A 27,714-nucleotide genomic window follows, 5' to 3' on the forward strand; every position below is an offset into this window, starting at 1 on the left:
ATATATGTTTTCTTAGACCACTTAATGGTGTTTAATTCATAGGTTTAAGACCTGTTGGATCAATTCTGGAACTCCTAACTGGCTAAGTATAGATCTTGAGAATATTGTTCAGGAATAATGCTGCCAGTCCTGTTGGGTCATATCCAGAAGGTGGTGCTGGGGTACTACTGTTCTGCAATGAATTCTTTCGCTGTAATAAGACATAGAATACTATCATCCTTCTGTTTTTTTAGTACCTTTGGGTGTCCAGTCTAAGTCTGCTGCTGCAATCTTCCAGTCATACAGCAAGAACAACACAAAATAATAAGTGAACTATCCAGGACAAAAAGACTAGATGACCATATAAATAAATCAAGCAAAATACCGGAATCAAGATAAAACTTTGTAGCCCTGAGTTTCTTGCTCCTCTCTGAACTTGATGGTTTTCTTGCAAATATTTCATTACCAAACTAGATAAGATAATCAGTGATAGTGACGATGATGTTATGTAGTTTAGTAAGAAAAAGCCTGCAAGAAACCACCAAGCTCAGAGAGCACCAAGGACCCCAAAGATTGTTGACTTGACATTTGATCAAAATATGAACACTAGATGGCACTAAAGAGTTGGTGTTTTGTATCTTGTGGGTGTCATCCAAAGGTTATCTGGGTTTTGCAGCCAAGAAGCAGCCAGAGAGCATTTTTAATAGTTGTACTTCAAGATAGGGGTGTGGTGAGTGTAGGATAGCAGGCTGAGTTACCCTGAAATGCAGCAAATAAAACTGCTGCAAAAGCCAAGGTTTACAGCCAGAGCAATGGTAAATTTTGAAATTTTGGTCTTGGAAAATCTAAAACTACACTGCCTATGGTCTGATCTAAGCTTAGTACACACAATTATCCACTACAACATCCTATCTATCAATGACTACTTCAGCATCAACCACAATAATACACGAGCAAACAATAGATACAAGCTCAAGGTAAACCACTCCAAACATAGTTGCACAAAATAGGATTTCAGCAACAGAGTGGTCAATGCCTGGAATGCACTACCTGACTCTGTTGTTACATCCTCAAACCCCCATAACTTTAACCTTAAACTGTCTACCGTGAACCTCACCCCATTCCTAAGAGGTCCGTAAGGGGGCATGCATAAGCACACCAGCATGCCTACCGTCCCTGTCCTACTGTCTCCATTTATTCGTACCCACTTACTGTGTTCATATTTATGTTTATACTTATACCTGTTATCTTTTACATGTTTGACAAACTAAATAAAATAAAAATAAATGTAGAAGAAGGTTTCCTCCGTATTTTCCATCCCAATGCTTAGAGAAGAACTCCAGATCACTCATTCCACTGTATCGCCCTAATGCCAACTGGTATTCTAGTATTGGAGTGGTTGTGTGCAGCATTCAACTATTGGATCAGAGGTGGGTTGCTCCCGGTTCAGACCGGTTCGAGAGAACCGGTAGTGGTAACTGGGCATGGGTTGCCAAACTGGTAGTGACAGCTGGCTGGCCATGTCCCGGAACCAGCTTGCTCAGATGCTTGTCCTGCCTCAACTTTGCCACGTGCAGCCACACAATTGCCTCCTCCTGCCTATACACAGGTAAGCAGCATTTGCAGTAGCCTAGTCCCCCCCCCTCCCCACTGGCCAGTTTCTCCCAAAGCTGCCGCCGTTGCAGCCCTGCAAGCTTCGCATTCTGGAGAGGGCAGTGGCGGGAGGAGAGGGTGGCAGCAGGAGAGGGCAGCGGGCTCAGCTGCAGCCTGGACGAGCTGAGGAACTATGGGGAGCCTCCCATGTGTTGCACCGCTCTCCACACTGGCTGCAGCTTGGGTCCTGCCTAGTCAGTTGGGCAGGAAAGAGGCGAGCAAGTGGCGAGCAGCCGGGACTGACCTGGCTTCCAATGCTCTGTTTGTCAGGGGCGGCAAGTGGTATGGGAAGCAAGCCCCAAGCCAGCATTCCTTCCTCTGAGACCAGTAGGGAAAATGGGAGGCAGAGTTTCCGCGTGGATGGCGAGGGAAGGTTGCAGTGGCAGGGGAGGCTGGTCATTCCCCAAGCCAGCTCTGGGAGGAAGGAGGCAGGGATGCCAGCCCGGGGATCGCTTCCCTTACTGCCCTCTCCCTGCCAGCTTTGGAACACCCCTTTTAACAGAAAGCTGGGTGACTTCCGTCCTTACGCTTTGCACTGCCATCTCGAGAAGGTCAAAGTCCTTCTCGAGATGGCCATGCTGTCCAGACCATGCTGGGTGAGATTGAAGTGCCCTTTATGGTTTATAAAATATATTTTGAAAAGTACAAACCCAGACTCGAAGAATGCAATTTCTTTTACGTGGCAGATCACACTGAAGATGCTTGCTATGTAAACCTAAGAAGTTTTAGAAAAATTCTCATGGAAATGGAAAGTTTAAAAGAAGGTGGTTAATTTCTGTTTATAAATTGACGATCAATGGCCAGGAAGGTGTCCCCAGGGGTTGAGCAGGCCAAGCATGGCTTTGCAGGCTGAAAGGGAAGCTGCGCCCCCACCAGCCAGACACGCCCTCCCCTTCTCCCCTTTCCCCCACCCTGGCTGGAGCAGTCACATAGCGGCAGCATACAGACTGCTGACCGACCCAGTGTCTGCCCAGATACGGTCAGAGTGGCTGCCCTTGAGGGTCTCCTGGCTGGGAAGGGATGCCAGTTCTGTGGGCATGGCTAGGTGTGGGGGCATGTGACTGACTGGGGGTGTGCGTGAGTGACATCAGGTTGGCCACGCACACTCAGTCACATCCCCCCCACCCCCCCACCTGGCTATGCCCACATAACTGGTAATAAAAAATTTTGAAACCCACCCCTGCTTTGGAAAAAACTGAGTGGATCACTAACTCCAACATCTCATGTCTTCCCCTTCACCACCCTCCTAGACTATTTGCATACAATGCCTATGTCTTCTGTTGTTGTTGTGTGGAAAATACTGTTTCCATACTAAAACACCTCTAGCCCTCTTCAGAACTGCCTCAGCAGTGGGTTGAAAATAAGTAGCAACATCACAAAAATAACTTTGGCAAATGGTTAGTGGAGCATCTTGGCAAAGAGGTTGTATCGATGCAGTGGTGGATTGCAGGCGGTACTCCCCAGTACAGGCGTACTGAAGCCTTCCTGGAGCACCGGATACCGTTCCGGTACGGTGCTCTGGAGGGCCCACCCACCCGCCCAAGCTCCTTACCGGTCTTTTACGTCTTTGGTGCTTCCGTGCACGGTGCGTACAGTGCCTACGTTGTGCTCCGCTGAGCAGCTGGAGCATCTCAGAGGCTTGCGAAAGCAGTAAAACACATGTGCGTATTGTGCATGTGTGTGTTGCACATGTGCATGGTGCACATGTGCATAGTGCAGGTGTGCACAGTGCACATGCATCCATGTGCACAACGCTAGGCCTGTTCCAACCATAGCGGTTGGAACGGGATCCGGAACCCACCACTGTATCGATGTGTTCAATTCTGTCCTGATAAATAAGGGTGAACAGACTGAAATTAAGTCCAGAGAAGAGGCAATTGCTGTACATTCATGAGGAGATCAAATTATGAATATGTAATTCAGCTTATTTGAAATAGGGCTGTATTTTGCTCCTAGGAGAGCAAGCCACAGTCTGGCTGCACTCCTTAACTTCAGCTGTCTCTCAGCTGTCTGGATGGCTGAAATGCCAGTAGGGCAGCTGCTTAACTTCATTTTGTGCCCCAGCTTTGATCATTCCTAAGCAGACCAGAACTGGCTACAGATATAAATACCTTACCTTCATCACAGTTATTCTACCTGTATTACTGTAACTCATGTCCTGCTTCCTTTGAAAAGGGTCAAAATCGTCAGTTGACACAAAATGCAACATCTAGGCTGCCAACTAAAATGCCGTACTAGGATCATATTCTATATGCTAATCCTGTACTAATTGTCAACTATTTTCTTCTCTGGTTGAAGTTCTGGTTTTTAACTTGAGATCAAACAGCTTTAGTTCTACCTAAGGAGTACCTTATTTCAGTAGAAAACGTGTCTGGGTATTGAGACTGTTTAAAAAAATAGCCCCATTTTTGCGTGTTTTGCCAGGCCTGTCTGAAGAGCAGATGGGAGAGGATGTTCCCAATATTACTCCCAATCTATGGAAAAGTCTTCCCTGGGAATTGCATTTACCCCCAATATTTCCACTCGCTGAAGGCTTTGTTTTCAGACAAGTCCTTTAATATTAAAATTATTTTTGACTGTGTTTATATTTTCTCATATTTTTTTAATTATTTATCTTATTTTTAGATAGATTTACACTGTAAGTACCCCATGGGCAGATATACAGGCTATAAATAAAACAAAATTCAACACATTAAGAGAAATAACTTTTTTGTCAAGAGATGGAACCAAGTATGACCCTTATATTCTTGTAGCTTCCCTTTATCTGGCTGAGTTTTCTGTCATATTTTAAATTTTTATTTATTGTTACTCCAAAATTTTAAATATTAGTAAAATACAGTGGTATTTTAAAAATATATAATATATAATGCATGTAACCTTCAGTAGCAAATAATCAGGTGACCACTTCATACATATACATTTCATTGCACCTCTCCAATTTTTCACTTTTCTTATCAGTAAACATTGCAGAAGATAATTTGGGATAAATATGTTAATCATAATAATGGTAAACACAAACCAAAATTGCATAAAAAGCCCTCCCCCTATCAGAGCCTGCAATTCACATATGATCTTAAGATAGAATAGGAAAGAATCTAAACAGGTTTTTATATCATTTTACTTTTTTTTTTTTAATAGCCCTTCTGTTATCCTTTCTGAGGCGATTTTATAAAGCATCACCTTTGCTTAATCTTCCAATCCAAAACAACACCAGACAGCAAGTTAGGATAAATCTAGGTAAAATGCCAGTCACAATTAATACTGTTAAACTATTCAGTAATGACAAAATACAGATGTTTCTGAAATGAACACGACAGCCTTCCCGTTTAGAAAATGTGTCCTCAGATGCTGGAGCCATTTATTATTAAAACATGGGAGGGTGTCTCTTTGTGAAAGCCAATATATTATCCAGATAATGTTGTAACATCCTCCCCCCCCCCAATTCAGATCTAGATAATTTAAATTGTCACATTTTCAAATGTCCTCCCTTACACTCCCTGCTACCATTAATTCAGTAAATACTTTTAAATCCCGGGATCTAACTGTCCATATGGCAAAGTGAAAAGATGTACATATGATAGAAAATGTTGCTGTAACCCAGATAAATTAAAAGGAATGTGGAATTACTTACAGCATTATGCATGTTTCTATTTTAAACATTCCAGATTGGGGGGGCGGGGGAGAGTGGATGTTTCTAGCCAAGGATTTATAATCTTTATTCTTGCAGTTTATATAAATGCCTGTCTGGTTGTACCAACCAGCCCATACTTAGCATCAGCACAATAATAATTAGTGGAGGTTATCAGTTGGATAATATAAATCTGTGTCTAATCACTGAATGCTATTTCATAAGCTTTTAGTCCCACTGCAAAGGTAAAGAACCTTTTCAGCCCTGATAGCCATACATGTTATCCCATAGCAACTCATAAGTTGTGTTCTTGTGAAAGAAGCCAATGACTGCTCTGCCTGAAATTGTTCCTCTGCCATTTGGGTCTGCCATCAGCATCTTATATATTATTTCAAGTCATAAAGGAATTCATCATTTTGACTTGCATATCAGAATTAATTGTTTCTGCCTGGCCCACTAGATACAGGAGGATTGGTATGTTCTGGGTCCCATCCATTAAGTAGAGCCATCTGACAGAACCTTAGAAGAGGTCTTCTCTGTTCTAGTGCCTGCCCTTCATATCTTCATCATCATATCATCATCATCACCCCACCCACCCACAGACAATGTATTTATTACTCTGATCTTGTTGGCATTTCATAATTCCTTGCAAACCTGGTTGTTCCTGTGGACATTGGATCTATAGGTTGAAGGACTACATCATTGTGGTTTTCTATGACATTACTGAGACATGAGGTTTCAACTTGATTGCCCTCAGATGCCATTACCTATTATTGTGTCATTATTTATTGGGTGTTTGATTATTTTAATCCTGTGTTCACCAGCCAGAGTTGTGATTGCAAAATGGCATGCGTATAAATACATTAAATAACAAAGCAAGCAAATAAATACAATCTATTAATTTTACTACATACACGTGGTTGTAAAAAAGAAGCAATACAAACTAATATAAAGTAAGGAAGAAAATGAAAAAGAAAAATCAAAGAGAAATCTAAAAGTGCAAGGAAAAGAAGTAAATGAGTCATATTTGACATAGTGATATTTTATTTTCTTCTCAGTCGTAAAACCCATTTTATTCCTCAGTTCAGTTTGTCTTCTGTTTTCATGTTTTTTAACATCATCATCCTCATGTTTGTTAATCTCAAAACCTGCTCATGCACTAAATTATTTTAGTTTTCCAATTTATGTTTCAATTCCCTCTAAAAGGATCTTACAAAACCAACATCAAGTCAATTGCAGAAGTTCTTAAATTCTAAGTTTCTGTTTTAATCTTTACTCACACAATCCTCTCATCTTAAGTGTCTAGTCAGTATTTCAAGAACCAAAATAAACAAGAAAGGAAACAGTGGGCATTCCTATTTGTCCTTTTGGTATCTCACAAGGCTTTGTTAGATGTTCATTAGCAATTATTTGTGGTTTCTATCAAATATAAATTGATCTTACTTTTATAAAGTTCATATCCCCAAAACTTTGAACTAGCAAGGACAGTTGAAATTGTCAATGGCATTCTATTCTTGTATAAAAATCAATACAGCTTGTTTTTCATTATGTTGCTAATATTCCAAAATGCCCAACACATTTCTAATATGAACCCACATGGATCCTCATGAATAAATTCTTACAAAATTATTTCCAGTCTTATCAGCTGGAATCATAGTAAATAACTTGTAATCATTATTCAGTGATCATTACTATGCTAATGAAACCCATCTAGTACATCTGCTCCTGGTGAATTAAATAGTGCTATGGACATCCTATTCCAGCGTCCGGAAGCAATGAAGGTCTAGATGGGAAACAGTCTTCAATTGAACCATGGCAAGTTGCCCCAAAGAAAATCCAGTGAGAATTGAAGTGTGTGTTTGTGGGGGGGGGGGGGTTCTTTCTGGATTCACAATTCCTGCTTGAGGAGCAGGTGGCAGTTGTAGCTACGAGTGCTTTGCACAACTTCACATTGTATGTTAGTTACACCTGTTCCTGGATCAAGGGGCTCAAATCACAATCACCCATGCCCTTAATTGGGGCTGCCCTGGAAGAATATACAGAAACTTCTTACTTCAGAAAGACACAGTGCAAGCAGTTATGTCTGTTTTGCATAACTGGTAGATCACACATCACATCTTTGCTGCACAAACTACATTAGTTACCAGTTTGTTCCCAGGTCCAATTCAAGGTGCTGCTGTTAACCTGTAAAGTTGTGCAAGGCATTCAGTTATTTGAGGGACTGCCTCTTCCAAATTTCATCTGCCCTTCCCACCAAATCAAACAGAATAGGTATGATACAGATTGTATAGAACAGGGATGTCAAACCTGACTTCATTGAGGGCCACATCAGGGCTGTGTTTGACCTCAGGGAGCTGGGGTGGGCATGGCCAGGGTGGGCATGGCCAGCTTAAAGTCCTGTAGGGATCACCTGTGATGGCCTGAGCACTCTGTTAGCGAAAACGGAGCTTGGGAGGACTACAGCCCTCCTAAACTCTGTTTTCACTGGCAGAGGGTTGCAGGAGGCCGTGGCAGCCGAAAACAGAGCTCCGAAGCCCATTTTTGCTTGCAGAAGCACTGCGGACTGGTCCTTCGCTGTTCCAGAGCAGCTCCACGCACCAGATCTAAGTACCCTGCGGGTCGAATCTGGCCCCCGGGTCTTGAGTTTGATACCCCTGGTCTACAGAACTACCTGTGGTAGATCCTAGGCGGCAGGCATTTTCTGCTGCTGTGGCATTCTGTAGGACACTACAGAATCTTCTCCTTCCCCCTCAGAGATGAGGTCAACTTCATCATTCCTGAACTTTCAAAGGTTCCTCAAAACCTGGTAATGCCAGCAGGTCTGAGGACTCCGGGAGACAGACAAACCCTTGAGGTGGCTTTATTATTATTAACATCTCTTTGTGTACTATGTTATTTTCTTTTCTTGTTTTAGTTCTGCTGTTAACAGTTTTTATGTTTTTTAAAAACCATTATTATAAAAAGGTTTTAAGTAATATTTTATATATTTATTGTGGTATTGTATTGTTGCACACCACCCAGGGTTACTTCCCATGAGGTGAGCAGCCATATAAATTTGATTAATAAATAAACTATGATATATGCCTATTGTTTTTTTGTTAAAGTCAAATCTTGTCCTCATTAGTATTGGTATTATTTTAGCCTCTTTCTAACTCTCTGGCATCTTTCCTTCCAGTAAGATAGACTTCATTATATATTTCAAAGATTGTAAAAGTTTATCTTCAAAACATTTATAAGAATCTATAATAGGAATAATCTATTTCCAGACACCTTTTCCTGCTTAAATCTTTTTTATAGCTTCACAAACTTCCCTTATTGTTACAGGTCCATTCTTAATCTGTTTCTGCTCTGTAGTCCTCAGTAAAATTTTGTTTCTTTAGATATTCATCTATTTTCTCCAGAGAGAGAGGTCAGAAATAAAAGCTATTATAGAGAGTACAATTCTATCATTTACTGTGTTGTCCAATAGCAAAAGTACTTGCAAGTTAAACTGCCTGTTTTTTTATTTCGTGTTTTGTCACCTTTTATATTTTTACTGAGTGTTGGTAGCTGTTTTCCAATGTAATAAGCAAAAAGAGACATGCCATCTGCATCACTATGGAGGTTTGGTCATACGTGCAAACTATTGCTGGTGCCAGCATTACACAGCCCAAATCAATTTGTCTGCAGATGCTGTTGAATCAGGATTAGGTTTTAAATGTGCCAAACTTCTGCTCTAGTAAAGCCTAATTTCTGATTAAATAAGCCTTTGCTAATCATTATTTTATCATATATCCTGCAGTTTCACTTAGAAAATTAACATTTCAGTTTATCACAAATTATTTTAAGCTTCTATTTCTTGCTATCATATCCAGCACATCTGTGTTTTGAGAGCAAATCCAAACCATTCATTGATCCTATTGTTTTTTATCCTATGAATGTTCTAAAAATGGTTCACAGAACTACCGTATTCGAGCTAACATTTTTCTGAAAAATTTGTCTATGCGTGCTCATCTTTATACACAACTGAAAAGCAACATAACCATTGCTTTTTGGTATTCTAATTTTTAATATTTTCAAACAAATTTTTCCACAAGATTGCAGTGTTTAATAGAGGAGACCTGGAGCATACAGGGTGGGGAGAAACAAGTGGATATAAGCAGTCTGTCAGATATCCAGGCAGGCTATCATAGATGGCATATAGGTAATAACCAGCACCTGGAATTACATTCAGAAGCTGTTTGGCACCCAGTACAACTGACATACCAGTGGTGACACCTGAGTACACTGAGAGGCACCTGTTGCTGCTCACACTGCTATATTTTGAACTAGCTGTAGCTTCCAGGTGGTCTTCAATATAAAGCACATTGTGAACTTTGACCAAGTGACAAAAGAAGTGGACCAGCAAAATGCTGTGGATATAATTTACTTGGACTTCACTAAGGCATTTGATAAAGTAGACCACAACCTACTATTTGATAAGATAGAAAAATCTGCGTTAGAAAGCATAACCACCAGATGGATTTGTAACTGACTCACCAACTGCACTCAACGTGCAGTCCTTAATGGAACTGCATCTACACGGAGGCAAGTATGCAGAGGGTTACTCCAAGGCTCTGCCTTAGGCACAGTACTCTTCAATATCTTCATCAATGACTTGGATGATGGGGTAGAAGGGGAACTCATCAAATTTGCAGATAACACCAAGGTGGCAGGAATAATCAATATTCCAGAAGATAGGTTCAAGATACAGAAGGTTCTTGACAAATTTGAACAAATTTGAACAAATTTATCTAACAAAATGAAATTCAATATAGAGAAAAGAAGGTTTTACATTTAACAAAACAAAAAACCCAACCCAAATGCACAAGTATGGAATAGGCGGTACCTGGTTCAACAGTAACAACGGTGAGAGAATCTTGGAGTCCTAGCGGACAATCACTTAAATATGAGCCAGCATTGTGCAGCAGCTGCCAAAAAAGCCAGTTCTAGGCTGCATTAACAGAGGGATATGATCACATGAAGTATTAATACCACATTATAATGCCTTGTTAAGACCACATTTGGAATATTGTATCCAGGTTTTGTTGCCAGGATATAAAAATGGTGTTGAGACTCTAGAAAGAATGCAGACAAGAGCAACAAAGGTGATTAGGGGACTGAAGGCTAAAGCATGGGAAGAATGGTTACAGGAATTGGGTATGTCTAGTTTAATGAAAAGAAGGACTAGGGATGACATGATAGCAGTGTTCCAGTATATAAGGGGCTGAGACAAAGAATAGGGGCTCACCCTATCTCCAGAACAGCAACAATGGATAGAAACTAATCAAGGAGAGAACCAACCTAGAACTAAGGAGAATTTTCCTGACAGAACAATTAATCAGTGGAACGACTTGCCTCCAGAAGTTGTGAGTGCTCCAACAATGGAGGTTTTAAAGAAGAGATTGGACAACATTTGTCTGAAATGGTATAGGGTTTCCTGCTTGACAGGAGGTTGGACTAGAAGACCTTCAAGGTCTGTTCCAGCACTGTTATTCTAATCTACTCATGAGGTGACTAGAGCATGAGTGACAGTCTAAAGGGTTTGCCAATCAAGGAACGTAGTGATATCATAAAGAAACATTGGATTCTAAAGTAATACTGATTTCATAACCAAAACAATGTGCTCACAATATAATCACCTATCACAAATCTCAAAAGCTTTTCCAAAAGGCTGATTCTTGAGTCACACTGGGCTCTAAACTATAATACAGTTTGATAAATTTTGAACTGGGATGTTATGTGTACCAAACTATTGTAGATTGCAAATCATCATTTATAGATAGTGCACTACATGACCTCACCCATGTATATAAATCATGATTCCCAGAACATATTCAGTTTGGCTAAAGAACAAAAATAGGTCAGATGATCCAGACATGCAATTTCAGAATTGAAAGACTTTATTTATGCCCCTCATTGCAATGGGCTACAATCCCCTTCAGTTAGCTAACAACCAAGACATCCAGTGAATGGGTATATAACACTATCTGGACAATTGATCTCACTGTCAAATTCCCTTTAGTATTCAGTTTTTTTTTCTGTAGCATTAAATAAGAATCTGACTTCCTATAAATTATTCCATGTTCAATATTTTAGAAAGGTAAATAACAAGAACAAGACCTTCTGTATGTAGCATCTTTCCTCATACAATATTATCATAATTAACTTGTTTTACCCAGCTAGTTTTTTGGAGAAAAATTGCTGGAAAGAAAACAGCTTAAAAAGGAGGCCACCCTGAACTCACTACCAAGGAACTGGCAGGATATAACATAACTTCCAAATTGTGATTGTTCAACATATCCAAGACATGGCTGTTTTTTGTCTTCCTGGCTAAAATGTAGCATTGAAATTAAGTTGCACCAATACTTATTAATGTAAGGGTTCATCAGATACCAGATATTTGTTGGGGAAGATGTACAGGTTCTTTATAATCCCAAAGTGGCAAATTTTGACTAGATAGTGTGGCTGTATGCTGACAGAAACATTAGTAAGGAAATTTGATGGGCTTAGTAGTTGATTGTATTAAATATGTTGTTGGAACAGGCTTCGTGAAGTGTAAACCCAACCTTTTTCTTATCTGATTTTCATATTCTAAACCTTTTGCTTCCTCTTTGTTGACAATTCATCCCATCTCTAGTATTTTATTTCTCAACCCATTCTTTCCATATGGACCATTAAGGATATTTTATTTTTCATTCAGAGGTGTGTGTGTGTGTATCATTTCCTTTTGTCATCAGCAGGTGTTTTTTTTTATTTCGTTCCTTGTATTCAGTTTCTTTCTCACTCTCAAGAGGGGTGAGAAATCTTGATCCTCAGATACTGTTGGTCACAGTTTCATCCACCTTTAACCAACATGTTCTTTTATAGTTCTTTTCATCTCACCCTCAGACCTTCCATTATTTATGAATAAATGTATGATTTATTCTTTTGCTATATTCCTCCATGGCCAACAAAAATAGCAGATCAAAACCCTAGAAGCAAAAATAGATACTTCTTGATATCTCTTTTGTTATCTCTTCTGACTAATTCCTTTGGGTCATTCAAAACTCCATGTTCTGTGACATTTATTTTCTTGCCAGAGAAAATGACTAGAGGAGTAGTTTGGGCTCCAACCAAGAAGTAAGATCCTTGTCCTTTCACTTCATTATATAAATATATGTATTTTAACAAGATGCTGAGTTTACCTACTACTAGTTCAATACAATAGAACCTCTGGTCACGACCATAATTCGTTCCATAACTTTGGTTGCAAACAGATTTGGTCGTGACCTGAACCTAATATTGGAAATTTGGTGCTGATAAAAAAATGGCACGGAAGGGGAAATCGGCAACGAAAAAAAAACATAGTACATTTTTGAATGGAACCCGATTTGGTCGTGGTAAGAAGCGTTCGTGACCAGAGGTTCTTCTGTACCTCCTTTGCCTCAAAGGTTTTATGATTCTTTCAGTAAACTTAGCATGATTCTAAAGTTAATATAATTTTACATTTATAATATTATCACACATATATTTAATGGAAGGTTAGATCATGTTTTTTATATCTAGTAGTAATGTTACAAAGCTCAGCAATTGGGGAAACAATTATTTAAGGATGAAACAAAGATTCATTTTCTGCCAGTTGTTTTTCTCATCAAAATGTATATTCTTCTCATCAAAATGTATACGAAATATACTGAATTTATTTTATATGTAACTACTGCTAAATTAGCCTGTCTTCCACTAGAAATTATATGCCAGCTCAGGAACATTAAATTTATGGAGTATATTTTACTGTCAAAAATAATTTCGTATTTTCAAGCCTGGTGTTAACTTTAACTTGGAAGCTCTTTATGAAGTTTATAAAATTTATAATTCTGCAGATAAACTTCTTCAACATTTTTAAGCACTAGATTTTGTCTGATTGAAATGCAAAAATGAACTACTTCAGATTAATTGGAAATTATGAAGTCTTATTTTTTTATTATTTCAACTGTTTTTGTCAATCTCTGATTATATTCTAATATTAGTTCTTAGAATTCTAAGCTGATGTATGACTATCTGTTGGAATCTAACAGTGAAATGTTTCAATTTTAATATTTTGCAAATACTTCATAGAATTTTTATTGTAAATTTTAAAATGTATTCTCTTTTCTCCCTCCTCTTTGTCTCCTTTTTCTATTTTCACTCTTCAAGTATCTTTAAAAATAAACAAAAATGGATGCAGATATCTATGTTTCATGAAAAAGAATTCCTTTCAATGTCTCTAAGCCTCTAAGTAGGACTGGCGGATTGCATTTTAACATGGCCATCTGGCAGTGCCTTCAGGAGTTGTAAGCACACTGTCCACCGCTAATATATAGTTCCACAAAGCCACAAAAACACTAACATTTATTGTGAATATATAAATAAATAGATGACAAACAAAGCTAGATATCCAAAGTGCTTTTCAGATGTACATATAAAAAGATCAAAGAGAAAAGATCAAATGTTGATACTCTTCCATGCAGAATAAGTACAAAATATTTTTCTTTGATATCTTATAAAATAACATTTTCTTTCTGCATTTTATGGCTTTTTTATCTATAAATACAGGTTTGTGTTCAATTATGCATAGTGTCATATAACATAAATTGGATTCATTGCAAATTCCCCTTCCCCATCCCCGATAGAGTTTTGTAGTAAGAAACAGAGGGTCATACTTTATGCTGAAAACATGGATAAAAAGGATTAATGTCCTTATTTTTAAAACATAATATGTAATGAAATTGTATATTTCATTATGGGGATAAAAGAAATCTATGTTTTTGCAAGACTTCGGCAATTGGACGTTCTAATGTAAACACCAACATCGCTAATACAAAATCCTCTAAAACAAGGTGAGCAACCTGCAAACATGTATATGTTGTTGTACTTCCATTCTCATACCCCTTGGTGAATAAAGCTGCTGGGCTTGGAATTCAAAGGCCACAAACTGGCAAATAACTGAGTTCCAATCTACACACATAATTCCATGCAATAAAATGTAGCTCTATTGTGTTAGGGATCAGGAACTGATACCGTATTTTTGCCATGAAAATAAATTTGGTTTTGTGTTTTGTTACAGACTGATATTGTCCTGTCATTTGTTTAAAGGTGAGCACAGTGTTCTTTGATTTTCAAAGAAAAATGTGAGCATTTAACTTAATTATAGCTCTATGTTATTCCATAAAGCTTTCAAGGGGGTCAGGGAGACTGATCAGCATTAAATCAGAACAGTATCATCAACTTTCAAGCTTCAGTGCAGATCTGTCAAGCAAAATAGGTTCTTGTTTGCTACTGGCAGATTTTCATCAAGGTCTTCATTTCCCTGGTTCTGTGTATCACGTATATTGTTCAGTACATGTGAAACATCTAAGTGCACTAATGAATATTGCTTTTACAATACAGTAGAAATAGGCAGACGTAAGGTTTATAGGAATTATTTTACATTTTATAAGAAACCTGAGTTTCTCCAACTGGAGTCTAGTGCAAAAGGATACTTGAAATTAAAGGATATTTATTATTAATAAATATGTTCACACAGAGATCTGTTTTTTTATCCAATATATACTAGCGCTTTAATGGAGAAGGAAGGAAAAGTAGCTGGTGCTACTGTTAAAACCAGCTGAAGCCAGAAATTCCCCTAAGCCCGCTGCAAATAACTATCAGAATGGAGATATCTGAGTTTCCATACTGGTGGAAAATTCTAGGAATTGTGTTTCCAATGTATCGGGGTGGTGGTGGTGTACCAGATAATCTCACAAAAGCATTTCTCATTATTATTTGCTTTATCACATAAGTACTCCAATTTATCCTTCATTATTAAATATCTATACACAGGTAAGGAGAATTACCTGTGTATAGATACAGGGGAAATTCAGATCTTTTTATAATTTTCCACATTGGTTTAATTTAGCAGAAATCTATTACATATTGTTTTTTTTAATAATTCTATTTACCTGATTGAGTAAGATTTATTGAATGATTATTTATTTGCCTCTCTACCAAAAATAGAACCAAATGCTATTTTTAGACTTTTGGTGAAAGGTGACTTAGTGAGACATATGAAGAAAAAAATATCCAGTTACAGCAAATTATCTTCTTTACAAATACACAACTTTCACGTTGTAAAAATAAATTATATCTTGGATATATCCCATCTCAGAAAGTTCCCTTTGCATGTAAAATGAATGAGTCACTTGGAAAGGATAATAAATAAGCATAGAGCAATAATACTCATATTTTGTCAGAGCATTGAAGAAGCCAACTTAAGTGTTTGTTTAACAGTGTGTCGTGTGGCCCTTCCTTGTCCTTAGTGTTCAGCATCTTTCATTTTGGTTTGTGGGCCTCCACCAAAATTCAGATTGCTACTCTTCTTTTCCTGCTTTGCCGTACTAGAGAGATCAATTGCAGTATCTTCCAAATTGTCCATGGAGATTAATTTATTACTGGGGTTTCGTTCATATTCTGTCTGTTTAATTTTGAACTCCTCCTCAGGATGTTCAGATTTCCAGATGCCATTTCCTTTTTCCTCATTTTCAGGCTTTCTTGTAATATTTATTGATTTTTTATGCATGCCTAAAAGAAATAAAAATCCAGTTTTATTATACAACCGTCCTGTTCCTAATAGATCAATGCAATGAGGCAGTAGCTCAATCCCTGGGCTATCTTATTGTAGTACTGAGAAACAAGGAAAGGAAAATGCCATTTTTCTCCCCTTTTTTCAGACCCACCAACCACACTAGAAGAGACATACAATTAATGCAACAGCTTCTGTTTCATATGAACAATTCTAGTTTAGGGTGAAAACTAAAATATCAGTTTTCTGGAGGGGAGATCTTCTGGCTATGAATAACAGTTTAAGCTATGATAAAGAGGGAGCCCCCCCTCTCTCTTTCCCTCCCTCCCTCCCTCTCTCCCTCTCTCACCCAAACCACCTCACAGGGTAGTTGTTGTGGGGGGGAAAGGAGGAGGAAAGAGTATTATGTATGCGTGCCATCTTGAGTTACTTATAAAAGTAAAACAAGTGGAATTAAAAAAAATCTAATGTATACATACATATGTAGTTCTGTATCTTACTTTACATTTCTGTGAAATTATGAAGATCCCTTAACTTTTCTCAAACCTGAATACTGCAGATGAGATGAATTCTAAGAAATAACAAATTCCACTACATACACAAATTTAGTCTTCTTATAACAGAAAATGTTATGGATAGTTATAGGCAGAAAACAAGAAGTTTAAAATATGTGTGAGTGTGTATGTCTGCATGTGTTTTGCACAGACGTTTTCTGGTAAGTACATGGACAATGAATGATTCACACAGACAGATAGGTGCACACTTAACCACCATCGCTATACACATACAGGTAATCCTCAACTTACAACCACAGAAGCAACCAGAAAATTAATCATTGAGCACCTGATCACCTGATTTTATAACCTTTTGCAGTATAGTTGCTAAGTGAATCACAGTCATTAAGCAAGACATCAGGTGACTGCAACTTGCAAACTTCTAAATCAACATGTTCATTTTACTTGTCAAAAGCCACCTGGAAAGCTGAAATGGTGATCAATCACATCACTGTAAGATGCTATGATTAATGTAAATACATGATGGTTGCCAAACACCCGAATCATGTGACCTCAGGGATACTGTGACAGTTGTAAGTTTAAGGACCAGTTATAAGTCACTTTTTTCAGTACTATCCCTGTTGCTAAACAAATGGTTATAAGTCAAAGACTACTTGTACAGACACAATATAGGATTCTTATTAAGGGGAAACCAGCTACCCTCCATTAGTATTAGAAGGCAGATATAATAACCTCTATAATAATGTTACCAAATGCGACGTTTTGAAGGGTCATTCTATTGCTAGCGATCATTTTAGCTCTTGAGTGAAAGAAGGAAAAGGATACTTTGAATAGGAAACAGTAGTACTTAGTCATTTTTCCACTTAGTAATTTTAACCACCTATACATTAACAACTCTACAGATGCACTTACCCAACAACCAAGGGGCACAGGAACCAACCATTCCACTTTTGGCAGAGTTGATAATTGATTCTGGAAGTGGGATGGAATGCCTCACCATGGCACCATAGAGACCATATTCGGCCATGACACTACTGCGGCCCCAACATTTCTCACGTTTCCGCCACTTGGCTCTTCGGTTCTGAAACCAAACCTTTCAAAAGTAGAACCAGAAGAACACATTTAACAACAATATATGTGTGTTCATGTGCATGAGTGGGATTGGAATTATTGAAATTATTTGTAGTTTAATTCAATTGATGGAAAGCGCCCCCCCCATGCATTGAATACTTTCTCCATTTTCGTCAATTTTGCAGGTAGACGCTCAGTTTTGGAAGGTAGGGGATGCATCTCTGATTTGTACCAAACAATAAACAGCGATGTGTACATAGACAAAGTTTGACATCTCTTTTCAAATCAGGATTCAGATGAGAAAGTTGAAAAGAACAGCTATACTCTAGGATTTCATTATAATATCATATTAATATTTAAGGTGGGTTTTTTTTAACCCTAACCATGAACAACTAATTTTGGGGAATTCAGGTGCCCCAAAATTATTATTTTTAATAAGAAAAAATCAAATCTACATGGAACTTGCAATAGTAGCTACTATAGAGCAAGCCCTTATCCTGGGATGTCTTCATGATACAGTCAAAAAAATCAAGATGGTTGTAATGATGGTTCGTTCAAATCCTTAAACGTGTGACCATGTCACGTATGTGTGAGACACACATAAAAACAGAGCATTGATCAGACGGTCACAGCTGCCATCTTGCTCTTTTGAATGCACCTCATGGACACCCCGCCCTTCTCCCTTCTAAGTTTTCAAGCCTTGAAAATATTCAGCGTTTTCCTTAAAACCATCTTGCAAACTTCAAACTTAGGTAGGTCTGGAAGGGTTTGGGCCCTGCATTTGTCTATTGTAGCAAAGAAATCCAGTGGCTCTAAACACGAAACAACCTACCTGTATTCTGTCCTCAGGCAGTTCAGTTTTCATAGCTAACATTTCTCTGGAATATACATCAGGGTAATGAGCTTCATTAAAAGCCTTTTCCAGTTCTTCCAGCTGATGGGCAGTAAACACAGTTCTATGAGGACAAAAATAAATACTGTCCAGATTAGGTTGCCCATGCAGCTTCTTAAATGAGAAATATGCTCCGGTAAAACCAGATATATAATGTAAATATTGTATTTAATGCAATGGGCTCCTTAGTGCTCGTTGAGCTTGATTGTTTTCTTGCAGATGTTTCATTACCAAACAAAATAACAGCATCAGTATTATAGTAGTATTTTTTAAAAAGGGTGGAACTACTCCTCCCTAATCACCACTAACTGGAATTGACCACAGGGAAAGGTCGTCATCCAGCACAATATTGTTCCACATACTCTTCTGAGTGTCCCTCGGTGTTGAGCGCCATGTGCTCCATTGAGCCAATCCAGAAGGATACCATGTTCGGTGATATCAAAAGCTGCCAAGGTCTAGTAGGCAAGAAGTGATGTAGAACCCACATCCCATCCACACCAGTTCATCCAAAAGCATGACCAATACTGTTTCAGTGTCGTGCACACAAGTCTGAATGTTGATGGGAAAGGATCCAGATAACCTGGTTCACCCACGTCCTCTGAAACTGTTGCATAACCATCTTCTCAATCACCTTCCCCAAACAAGGGAAGTTAAATGCTGGACTAAAATTGTTCACTCTGGTGGGGTTAAGTGATTGCTTCCTGAGAAGGGGCAAACCAAATCTTCTTTAAGAGGTAAAGAAAGTCCTTGCTCAAAGAAGAGTCAACCACTGCTGGAACCTAGTCACACCAACAACCCCCCCCCCAGGTCACTTTAACAAGCCAGTAAGGGCATGGCTCTAAAGAACAGATGGCTAAGCACATAGCTTTAAGGACTTTGTCCACTCCCTCAAGTCCAACAAGTTCAAACTGTTCCCAGATAAGGGAAAGTTCTCTCCAGGTATGAACCTATAACAAGGCTGGTGTTCAACTGTGAGCAAATCTTAGTGACTTTCTCCAGCTGAGTCTGAAGAAATTGCTCTGTATGTCCCTGCAAGAGGTCCCCTAAGCCTCCTTTACCCACAACAGTTCTTCCTACTCGAAAGGGCGGCTATCTGCAGATGCAAAAAGGGTGAAGTACTGATGCTTCACCACCCTTAATGCCACAAGTAGGGCTTAATCATGGTTCTATACAGCTTCAGATGGATCATGCAGCAGATCAACAGGAACAAATCCCAGCTCCTTCTGAAACCCATCCAGGTCCATCAATAATGCAGGACAAACCAATCTAATTTATCTCACCTCCCTGAAGTGGCACTAGAAAATCACATGGAAATCAGGATGTGATATGACCATGAGAAAGACAAAGACAACACTAAAAGCTCCCTCAATTTCAGCTCACAAAGCCACTGCTCTGACAGGAACATTAGATCTGGTGTGTGACTACTGTTCCATGTTGGGTACTAGATGATTTGGGATAAGCCCGTGGTCATCTTGGGGGACCATGAATTCTAGAGCTACTGCAGATCCTCCTTGCAGAGAAGGTAGATTGAAGTGGCCTGAAACCATAAGTCTGGGGTATTCTATACTCCCCCCTGCAGAAATGAAGTCAGTTTGGTCAGGCCGGGAAGTTGCTATACAGCAGAGAGATTGGTGAGTCCCAATTGATCCCTAGAGCCCAATTTGAAATGAACAGGGTTTCACATCCGGTGACCTGTGATACAGCACCCTTTAAAGCTGTAAGATTCCCAGATGATAATCACCACAGCCCCATCCCTACCGGAGATCTTTGGCTAATGCCAAACCCAAAACCCAGCTAGGCATATCTCCAAACGGATTGCCCACCTTTTGGAGCCTACAGTACAAGCTAGGTTGGCCCTCTTATCAATGATTAAATCACTATGTGGGACTTCTTACAAACTGACCTGGCATTTAAAAGCAACAGCCAAAAACCAGGGCCACTGAAGGGCTGCTGATAAGGTACCAGGCTTCAGACCATGAAATGAGCTGGAATGTAAAACTGGTGTAAGGCAACTGTCTTGCATTCCCTGAGAGCAGCCCACTTCTTGTCTCCCTCTGTCTTTCACATTCATAATTCTATTGCCCACTTCCACACACACACACACCAAAACGCAATACAATCATATATTACAAAACCATTGTAACAATTTTGGAACATTAATGCAACATATCCTAATGCTAATACAGAAGATATTGCAGCTCCAATATACCTAGCGTAAATTGCTTTTTGTACCTGTGACGCCGTTTCTTTCTCTTGATCTGAGAGTCAGATGCCTTCAGGTTGTTCTTGTCCCCTGATAAACTCTCTTCATCTGTTGAACATATTGATGGATAGCAGGGGAGAGGAAGGGAGAGGGAAGAAGAGATGTATCAATCTTTTTTCACTATAAGCATTGGTCCATACAATACAGTAGGATTGCTTTATATATTTTTGCTTTCCTTCTATAGTTCTACTTTTAAAATAATTCTTAGTTTTCCTTTGTCTTAGAAAATTGGATCAGGATTAAAATTAAATTGTAATTTTTTTAAAAAATTACAGTTTTTAAAGAATCTACAGTAAGACCATTCAACAGTAAAACCAGAAAAAAAAACCATAAACATACTAATAATTTCTTCACCAATTCCTGATATACCAATAATCAAGAAACAAAGTTCATCTTGGACAGCAACCAGGATTGACAAGTAGCCTGCACTGATTAAAACTACTCTTCCTATTATTAGGAATATAGATGAGCCATGTCTATGCTTAGGAAAAAGAAATGGGTAGGGCCATGTATTTCAAACCCCATAACTTTAAGACGTATGGACTTCCCAACTTCCCAAGCCAGCATGTGGGGAGTAAGGGGTACTGACAAAAACTCTGGCTGTTCAATATCAGGAAAACAGCTAGAATAAATGAGCCAATTTCTGCAAAGCTAGCAGAGGAGCAGAATTGGAGGCAATTTCCAAGCACAGCAAGGATATCATATTTTGCTTTTCTACATTAATGAAAGAATGAAGATATTCAAAATCAGAAATGATATGAAAATGATCACTCGCTTTAATGCAACCATTTCAAACCACATAAATTCCCTCTAATCCATAACTGGTTTCTCTTCAAGATCTGCTTACTGGTTTTACCAAACCAAAGAAAAGGATCTATCTCTAATGCAATATTTTCAACTCCCTAGTATCTTAGTACTTTTTTTTCTTCACATGCACACCCTTTAATTTTTCTGTGATATCCTAATTTTTTCAGTGGTGAGTCCCATAACAGTGGAATTTGAATTTGTTTGAATTTTTTCCTAAATCTGGCATACCACTCTTCCAGTCCTCCAGAAGAATCAACATATCTATTGTAAATGTATGACAAGGAACATGGGAAGAGAGAATGCATGAGGCAAAAAATATATAATTTTCAAATTCTAGTGTAAATATTTAATATCTAAAAGACAGTACAGAGCAGAAAATAGAAGTCAACATAGTTTAATCCATTGTCCCCTGTAGGAATGCTCCTATCTTATTCATCTCATTCTCTTAAATTGAATATTTTTATACCTCTCCATATCCAAAAGTCTTTCATAAAAACAGTCTCCTTAGAATTGCCCTTTGAAGAACTTGTGTAAATATATTCACGCCACCCATATGGAAAAAAATGTATGTATGTGTATTCATGTGTATGTATGTATGTGTGTGTGTGTATGTATGTATGTGTGTGTGTGTGTGTGTGTGGGAAGTGTGGGAGATCAAAACTAAATAGATTGAGGAAGAGATAAGGGTATCAATGGCTAATGAATATAACAGCTGTATCTTACTCTCAATATCAGAGAAAGTATTTAAAATTAGGGTAATAACTTTGGTGGTACAGAAATGTGGAGCACAAATGTAGAGCACAAATCAAACAAATAATAATAAACTGTTTCTGACCACCAGCTGCTGGGAAACAATAGCAGGAAGAAGTCACCGGGTTTATGTCCTGCTTGTCGACTTTCCATGGATATTTATGGAATACTGGGTTATTTAGATCTTTGGTCTACCTTATGTTCTACAGATTGGCTCTTTATATGAGTCAGGCAGTTCTTTATTCAAATTGATCTAATTTTCACTACTAAGCCCTGAACTTTGTGAGGTAGAAAGAGAGAGGGAATAGAGTCTTTGAATATGTAGTTTTTCACTATCCGAATCCTAATAATCTCCTTGGGTATTTTTATTGTCAGCAATTGACTTCCTTATCAAAAGGCACTGGAAATGGAAATGAATTCTAGATTATATATAGAGTTGATCACTTTCAGACATGTGAGATCATATGAAGTGGATTAAGAATGGTAGTGCAGAGATTGGTGGAATAATCATTAATTTCTCAACACACACTCATATGCACTGAAGTTCAAGTTTAAAATATTCTAGAAACTTGGCCTGTAAACTATGTGCATGTTGTCCTGACTGAGTACACAGATCCAATTGAATTCAATGGATATTGCTTACAAACTGACCAAACAGGATTGCTTTATTAATTTCAGAATGGTAGGGGTTGACTATTGTTACTTAAAAGCAAAGGAAGTTCCATTCTCCTTGCCTCAGACTATTTATCACCTTTATTGCCTTTAAGTCCTTCATACTTCAGAAGAAGAATATCTCTATGTTTTTAGATAGCACCAATGGGGGGAAAAGATACTTTCGAGCAGCATTTATTAGATACAAGAAGCACCACCTTGTAATCCTTGTTCAAACTACCAAGCTCATCATCCGGCTATGATGAAGGCTATATTTCTTGGCCTAAAATACGGGACAGGAATTATAAATTTAAAATTCTTCTCTTAGGTACTTTCCCCACTTACAGTTTACCATGATATAATCATACCCAGACAACACATTAACCTTGTCTCCAGCTATGAGTGAAACAGATTTAAATTGTCACTTGGTGTACCCATCTGCAATCTCTATTTTTCTCCAAACACTATACCAGCACAGCTTCAGTGTGTGTTTGAGATGAACTGACTTCTCGTAGGTGTAACAAAATGTGTACTTGGGAAATACTAAAAAGTATGGTCATTATCTTTCCTCTTTTGGGTAGCTATTTTTTCCTGGGCCTTTTTTCCTCCTCTATTATGTTTGTTTACTGCTATGTTTATTTACTGAAATCTTTTTATACTGAATACTATCTTTTATTCCATATTTTTATATGGCTCAATTTTGTCTCAGACTAGAGAACTCTTTTATTTGGGGAAGAACAGGGGTGTTTTTAAGCACTCTGTTTTAACAGTATTCTGAAATACCATTTTATGATGCAGCAAACCCACTTTTCTACATTTCAGTGTCCTCAAAATAATGAATGTTGCACTGAATTTTCGTTGTTTGCCAGTTTCCCTATATTTGTCGGTTTCAATCTCTTTCCCTCTTCCCATGAAGTGATGGAATTGCTTATTCAGCAGCTTGTCAATTTTTGTTATCCGCTCGACCAGACCTAGCTAGTTGCAAAACAGGACAAGGTCTGTCTTCTTCCTCCTTGGGTAATTTTTGCTCTGTTGTCTTCCCATATGTTTCTTCATTTTGCATTATTTTCAGCTGGAAAATGCCCTACGGGGGTATGGAAAGAAAGGCAAACAAACCGGCCTAGAGAAGTTGATGCAGAGTTTTGAAATCAGACCCCTCCAATCTTGCAGCAATAATCTGATTTTTCCCGTTTAGTGTTGTAAGGTGAAAATTGATCACTTTGCCTGACACATCATATCATCTTGCTTGGCACTCAGTGACAAATTTGTTGCATATTATCACAGGATAATAATCAACAAAAGCAAGACAGGAATGAGCAAGGGAGGCGGCAAATTTTACTCCAGCATCACTATAAAATACGGTAGACGTCAGGTTACGGTGACAGTTGGGACTGGAATTTAATGCAGTCGTAAAGCATGATGTTATATGACTGCACCACTGAATAGCAGCAATTCCAGCAGTCCCAGGTGTCTTTGTATCCCCAAAACTGGGTTGTTAAGCAGGAAGAAGTAGGAATCCCACGCAAGCAGGTTGGTGGGTGAAAGTTACGGGTTAGCACTAGCAACAGGGAGGCAAGTGCTGTGGGTAGATGCAAGTGAGCCTGTGCAGGTGCCATAAACAGGTGTGCTATGGTCAGGCACTAGGGAGCAAAGGAGAGTATTGCAGGTAAAGAAGGGGGTGCAGCAGACAGGCATTCGGGGGTCAACAGTCATACATTTGGGCTGGCCCAAATTCTGATCACATGATTATGGGTGTGCTGTGATGGCTAGTACTTTGAGGATTGTAAGTCCATGTTTCAGCCCCATTATATAACTTTGAACATCACTAATGAATGGACATAATTAAATAACTACCTATTCTCTCTTCCCACCTCCCCCATTCTGACATAGTCCTAGGATAACATCAAAAAATCTGTTGGGTTTTGCCACTTTAGTGTTGAGTGAGGTATTTGGTGGTGACAGAAAACAAAGGCAATAGAGGAAGGGATTTGGTTTGCTAATGGCAGATATATTTTTTCTGATTCAAGAATAGGTCGATAAAATTTTATCAGTGGGGAAAGGTCCAAGACAGAAGGGCAGAGTTCAGAGAAGCTAGCCACACTTTCATGAGCAGGTATTCTTAACAGGCCTACAATCCACAGGAATCTGTGCCACTATCTCAGATATGCAGCAAGGACCAAGCAGGTTGCATTTCATAATTCATACTGCTTTTAAAGGCACACATTGTTTAGGCATGTAAAAATAACCCCTTTTACATGCCAGATATCTCCATTTATTGTGGAATTTGTGGATTAAGTTTTCATGTGCATTAAATACTGAAAAGGGTTGTGGTTTTTTTTGCAGAAGTAGTAGCAACTGACTCCATATAAAAAGTCTGGCAGATGTACACTGTTCTTCCTGATAATATCCATGTTTGTTTGTCAGAGCCACTGTCTCCCTCCCTCCCTCCCTGTGTGTGTGTCTGTGTGTGTGTGTGTTTGCCTCATGCATACATGTGCTTGCCATAGATTTCTTTGGGCTTTATGGTTTCATAAAATAGGGTTTCTAAATGTAATTTTGGATTCAAGTGATGAGGTATCCAAATTCACACCTTGCCTTGTAGCACTTTAAAATGATTGAGGCACGTGGTGCCTTCCGGCAGGACAGACCCCTTCATCAGATACCAGGGAAACCGGCCCCAGGCTGTCAACCATTAAGCTTACTAGAGGCTGGAAATAAAGAACAGCAGATCCTTAGGGCGGGATTGGACCCCGCGAGGTTTTCTCTTCTCAACCCAAGGTGTGAGGCGGAGAAACCGCTCCTCTCCAGCTACTGTGAAACCTCGGTCCCCAACAGGTCCCTCCGAAGGTCCTGGCCCCAGCCGACAGAGGGGCGGGGGGGGGGCGCCTAGTTGGGGAATCAGGGCTCCAAAGTTGCTCGGCAAGTCGCTTTCTCCGCCAGCGCAAGTCAGGGGCGGAATGGCTTACCGGAGACGGTCAACTTGGGCTTCTCGGCTTCCGGGACGTAGCGAGGGTGCTGGTGTTGGTGCTCCGAGCGAGGCTGGAGGAAGGGGAGGTGCGCCGGCAGGAGACGAGGCGCCCCCGCGGGCTGCTGGGTGGCAAAGCCGCAGAGGAAGCCCAAGCCCAGCGGCAAGGGAGCGCCTCCTCCGCCTCCTCCTCGCCCCGCGGCTGGCCCGCCGCCGTCGCAGCTCGAGCCGGCCGGCGGCTGCAGCTCCGCCTCCAAGCCCAGGAGGTCGGTGATGGCGAAGCCCTTGGAGCGCAATCCGCCGGCCCCGGCCGGGCCCCCCAAGCGCGCCTTTTCATGGCCACAGGCGCTGCTGGGCGCCAGCGCGTTTCCCTTGGCTTTGCCCTCCGAGAGCTCCTCGCGGCCCGTCATGCTGCCGCCGCCGCCGTTGGTTGGGAAGGGAGACGAGGCTGTCGGCCCGGAGCTTTATATCCCGCGCTCATCGGCGCCTGGATCCAATCACAGGGGAAATGTGGGGAGCGACGGCAAGGGGGGAGGCGCGGAGCAGCAACTGGTTCCCAATCCCGGATAATTAATTGCCACCTATTTGCCCGCAATCCGATCACCCTTTTCTCCCCTCCCCTCTTGCTGCCAGGACAGATTTCACTCCGCGTCGGAGCCGCGCTGAGCAAGGGCCCTCTGGGCTTTCATTGGGGAGGCGGGGGGGGGGGCGCTCGGCTTCTTCTCCCTCCCTTCGGCGTTGTGGGAAGGCGGGCAGAGCTCCCAGCCGTCCACAAAGCGGAGAACTGCAGGGGCTATCAATGCCAATGGTTACCCCCGCGACACTGGCCTCTTAGCAGCCCTGGATAGATTCCCCCGGCTGAATAGATTTTCCTTTCTGGATCCTTCCTACATAAACAAGAGCACATTTCTGCACCGGAAAAGTAGAAAAAAGTTTTGGGCTTCCTCATATCACACTTTCCCTGCAGAAGGATTGCCATGTTCTCTCACAGCTTTCTTATTTTTGTTTTTAAGCCACTTTGGCTTCCTCAAAGTGAATTCAGTGACCCGAGAGTGATAGTTGTGCCCAACATATTTGGGGAACTTCTCGTGTTGAGGAGGTTTAACACAGGACATCCCAAGGCGTCATAAGGCTCTGAGATTGATAAAGGTTACACCATGGCTTCCTGAAAGAAAACCTATCCAATTGTCTTAATCTGGGTCTCCCCACCACCCGATATTTTGGACTGCAGCTTCCCTCATCCCTTGACCACTAGTACACTGGCTGGCATTGAAGGGAAATAATAATCTAAACTAGTTTTGAGGAAGACCATTCTAGCATCATTTTAGGCTAAACAGTGGGGATTGGGATAAATATCTGGATGCATTTGTACAATATATGAACTGAAAACCAAACCAAGTCTGTTATGGATATGTTTCTACAACATACCTGGTTTGGCCAGTTTGGTCCACTGTACTGAGTGAATCCAGAAATATGTGAAGTTTAGCAACAGTAGGCAGCAGCATACACGGGAGGTGTCAAAATGCCAGGTAGATGAGACCCCATGATCAAACTCTGATCCTTTTAAAGGCTCTCACAGACATTTCAAAGGGTTGGGATTTCACATGGGCACTCCTGCCATCTTACTTCTTAATTATTCCTTTTCAAATTACACTAACAAGAAGGAAAACATTCTAACCCAAAGTACTTTGTATGTTAGTCAAAGCATTTTTCCTTTATCAGAATTTGTAGTATGAAACATATAATTAGTCATCCAATGAAATGAAATAGATACAGACTATCTGAATATGCAAGATAGGGTGTTACTAAAGTCATATTGAAATGGTGGTTGTTATTCCTTGTACACCATTTAGAGTCAATATAGGCTTGGTAACTGTTCAATTCACTTCCCAAACTCTGATTGTTGGAGCACTATACCTACTGCTATTTGTTCAATTATTGGG

At 39.8% G+C, this 27,714-nt stretch overlaps 1 protein-coding gene across 1 annotated transcript; it reads right to left on the reverse strand.

The window, feature by feature from the left end:
• Positions 1-15,153: 15,153 nt before the first annotated feature.
• VSX1 (visual system homeobox 1) lies at positions 15,154-26,399 on the reverse strand. Its single transcript, XM_014065967.2, has 5 exons — positions 25,773-26,399; positions 20,568-20,646; positions 18,276-18,399; positions 17,285-17,465; positions 15,154-15,856 (listed from the first exon to the last, which is right to left on the reverse strand). Exons 1-5 carry the CDS (start codon positions 26,179-26,181, stop codon positions 15,591-15,593), a joined length of 1,059 nt encoding a protein of 352 aa, XP_013921442.2. The 5' UTR covers positions 26,182-26,399; the 3' UTR covers positions 15,154-15,590.
• Between the last annotated feature and the right edge of the window lie 1,315 nt (positions 26,400-27,714).

Source organism: Thamnophis sirtalis, unplaced genomic scaffold (assembly GCF_051295495.1).
Source record: "Thamnophis sirtalis isolate CommonGarterSnake01/CBP01778 unplaced genomic scaffold, rThaSir2_p1.2 scaffold_6, whole genome shotgun sequence".
In the NCBI taxonomy this organism is placed as follows: Eukaryota; Metazoa; Chordata; class Lepidosauria; order Squamata; family Natricidae; genus Thamnophis; species Thamnophis sirtalis.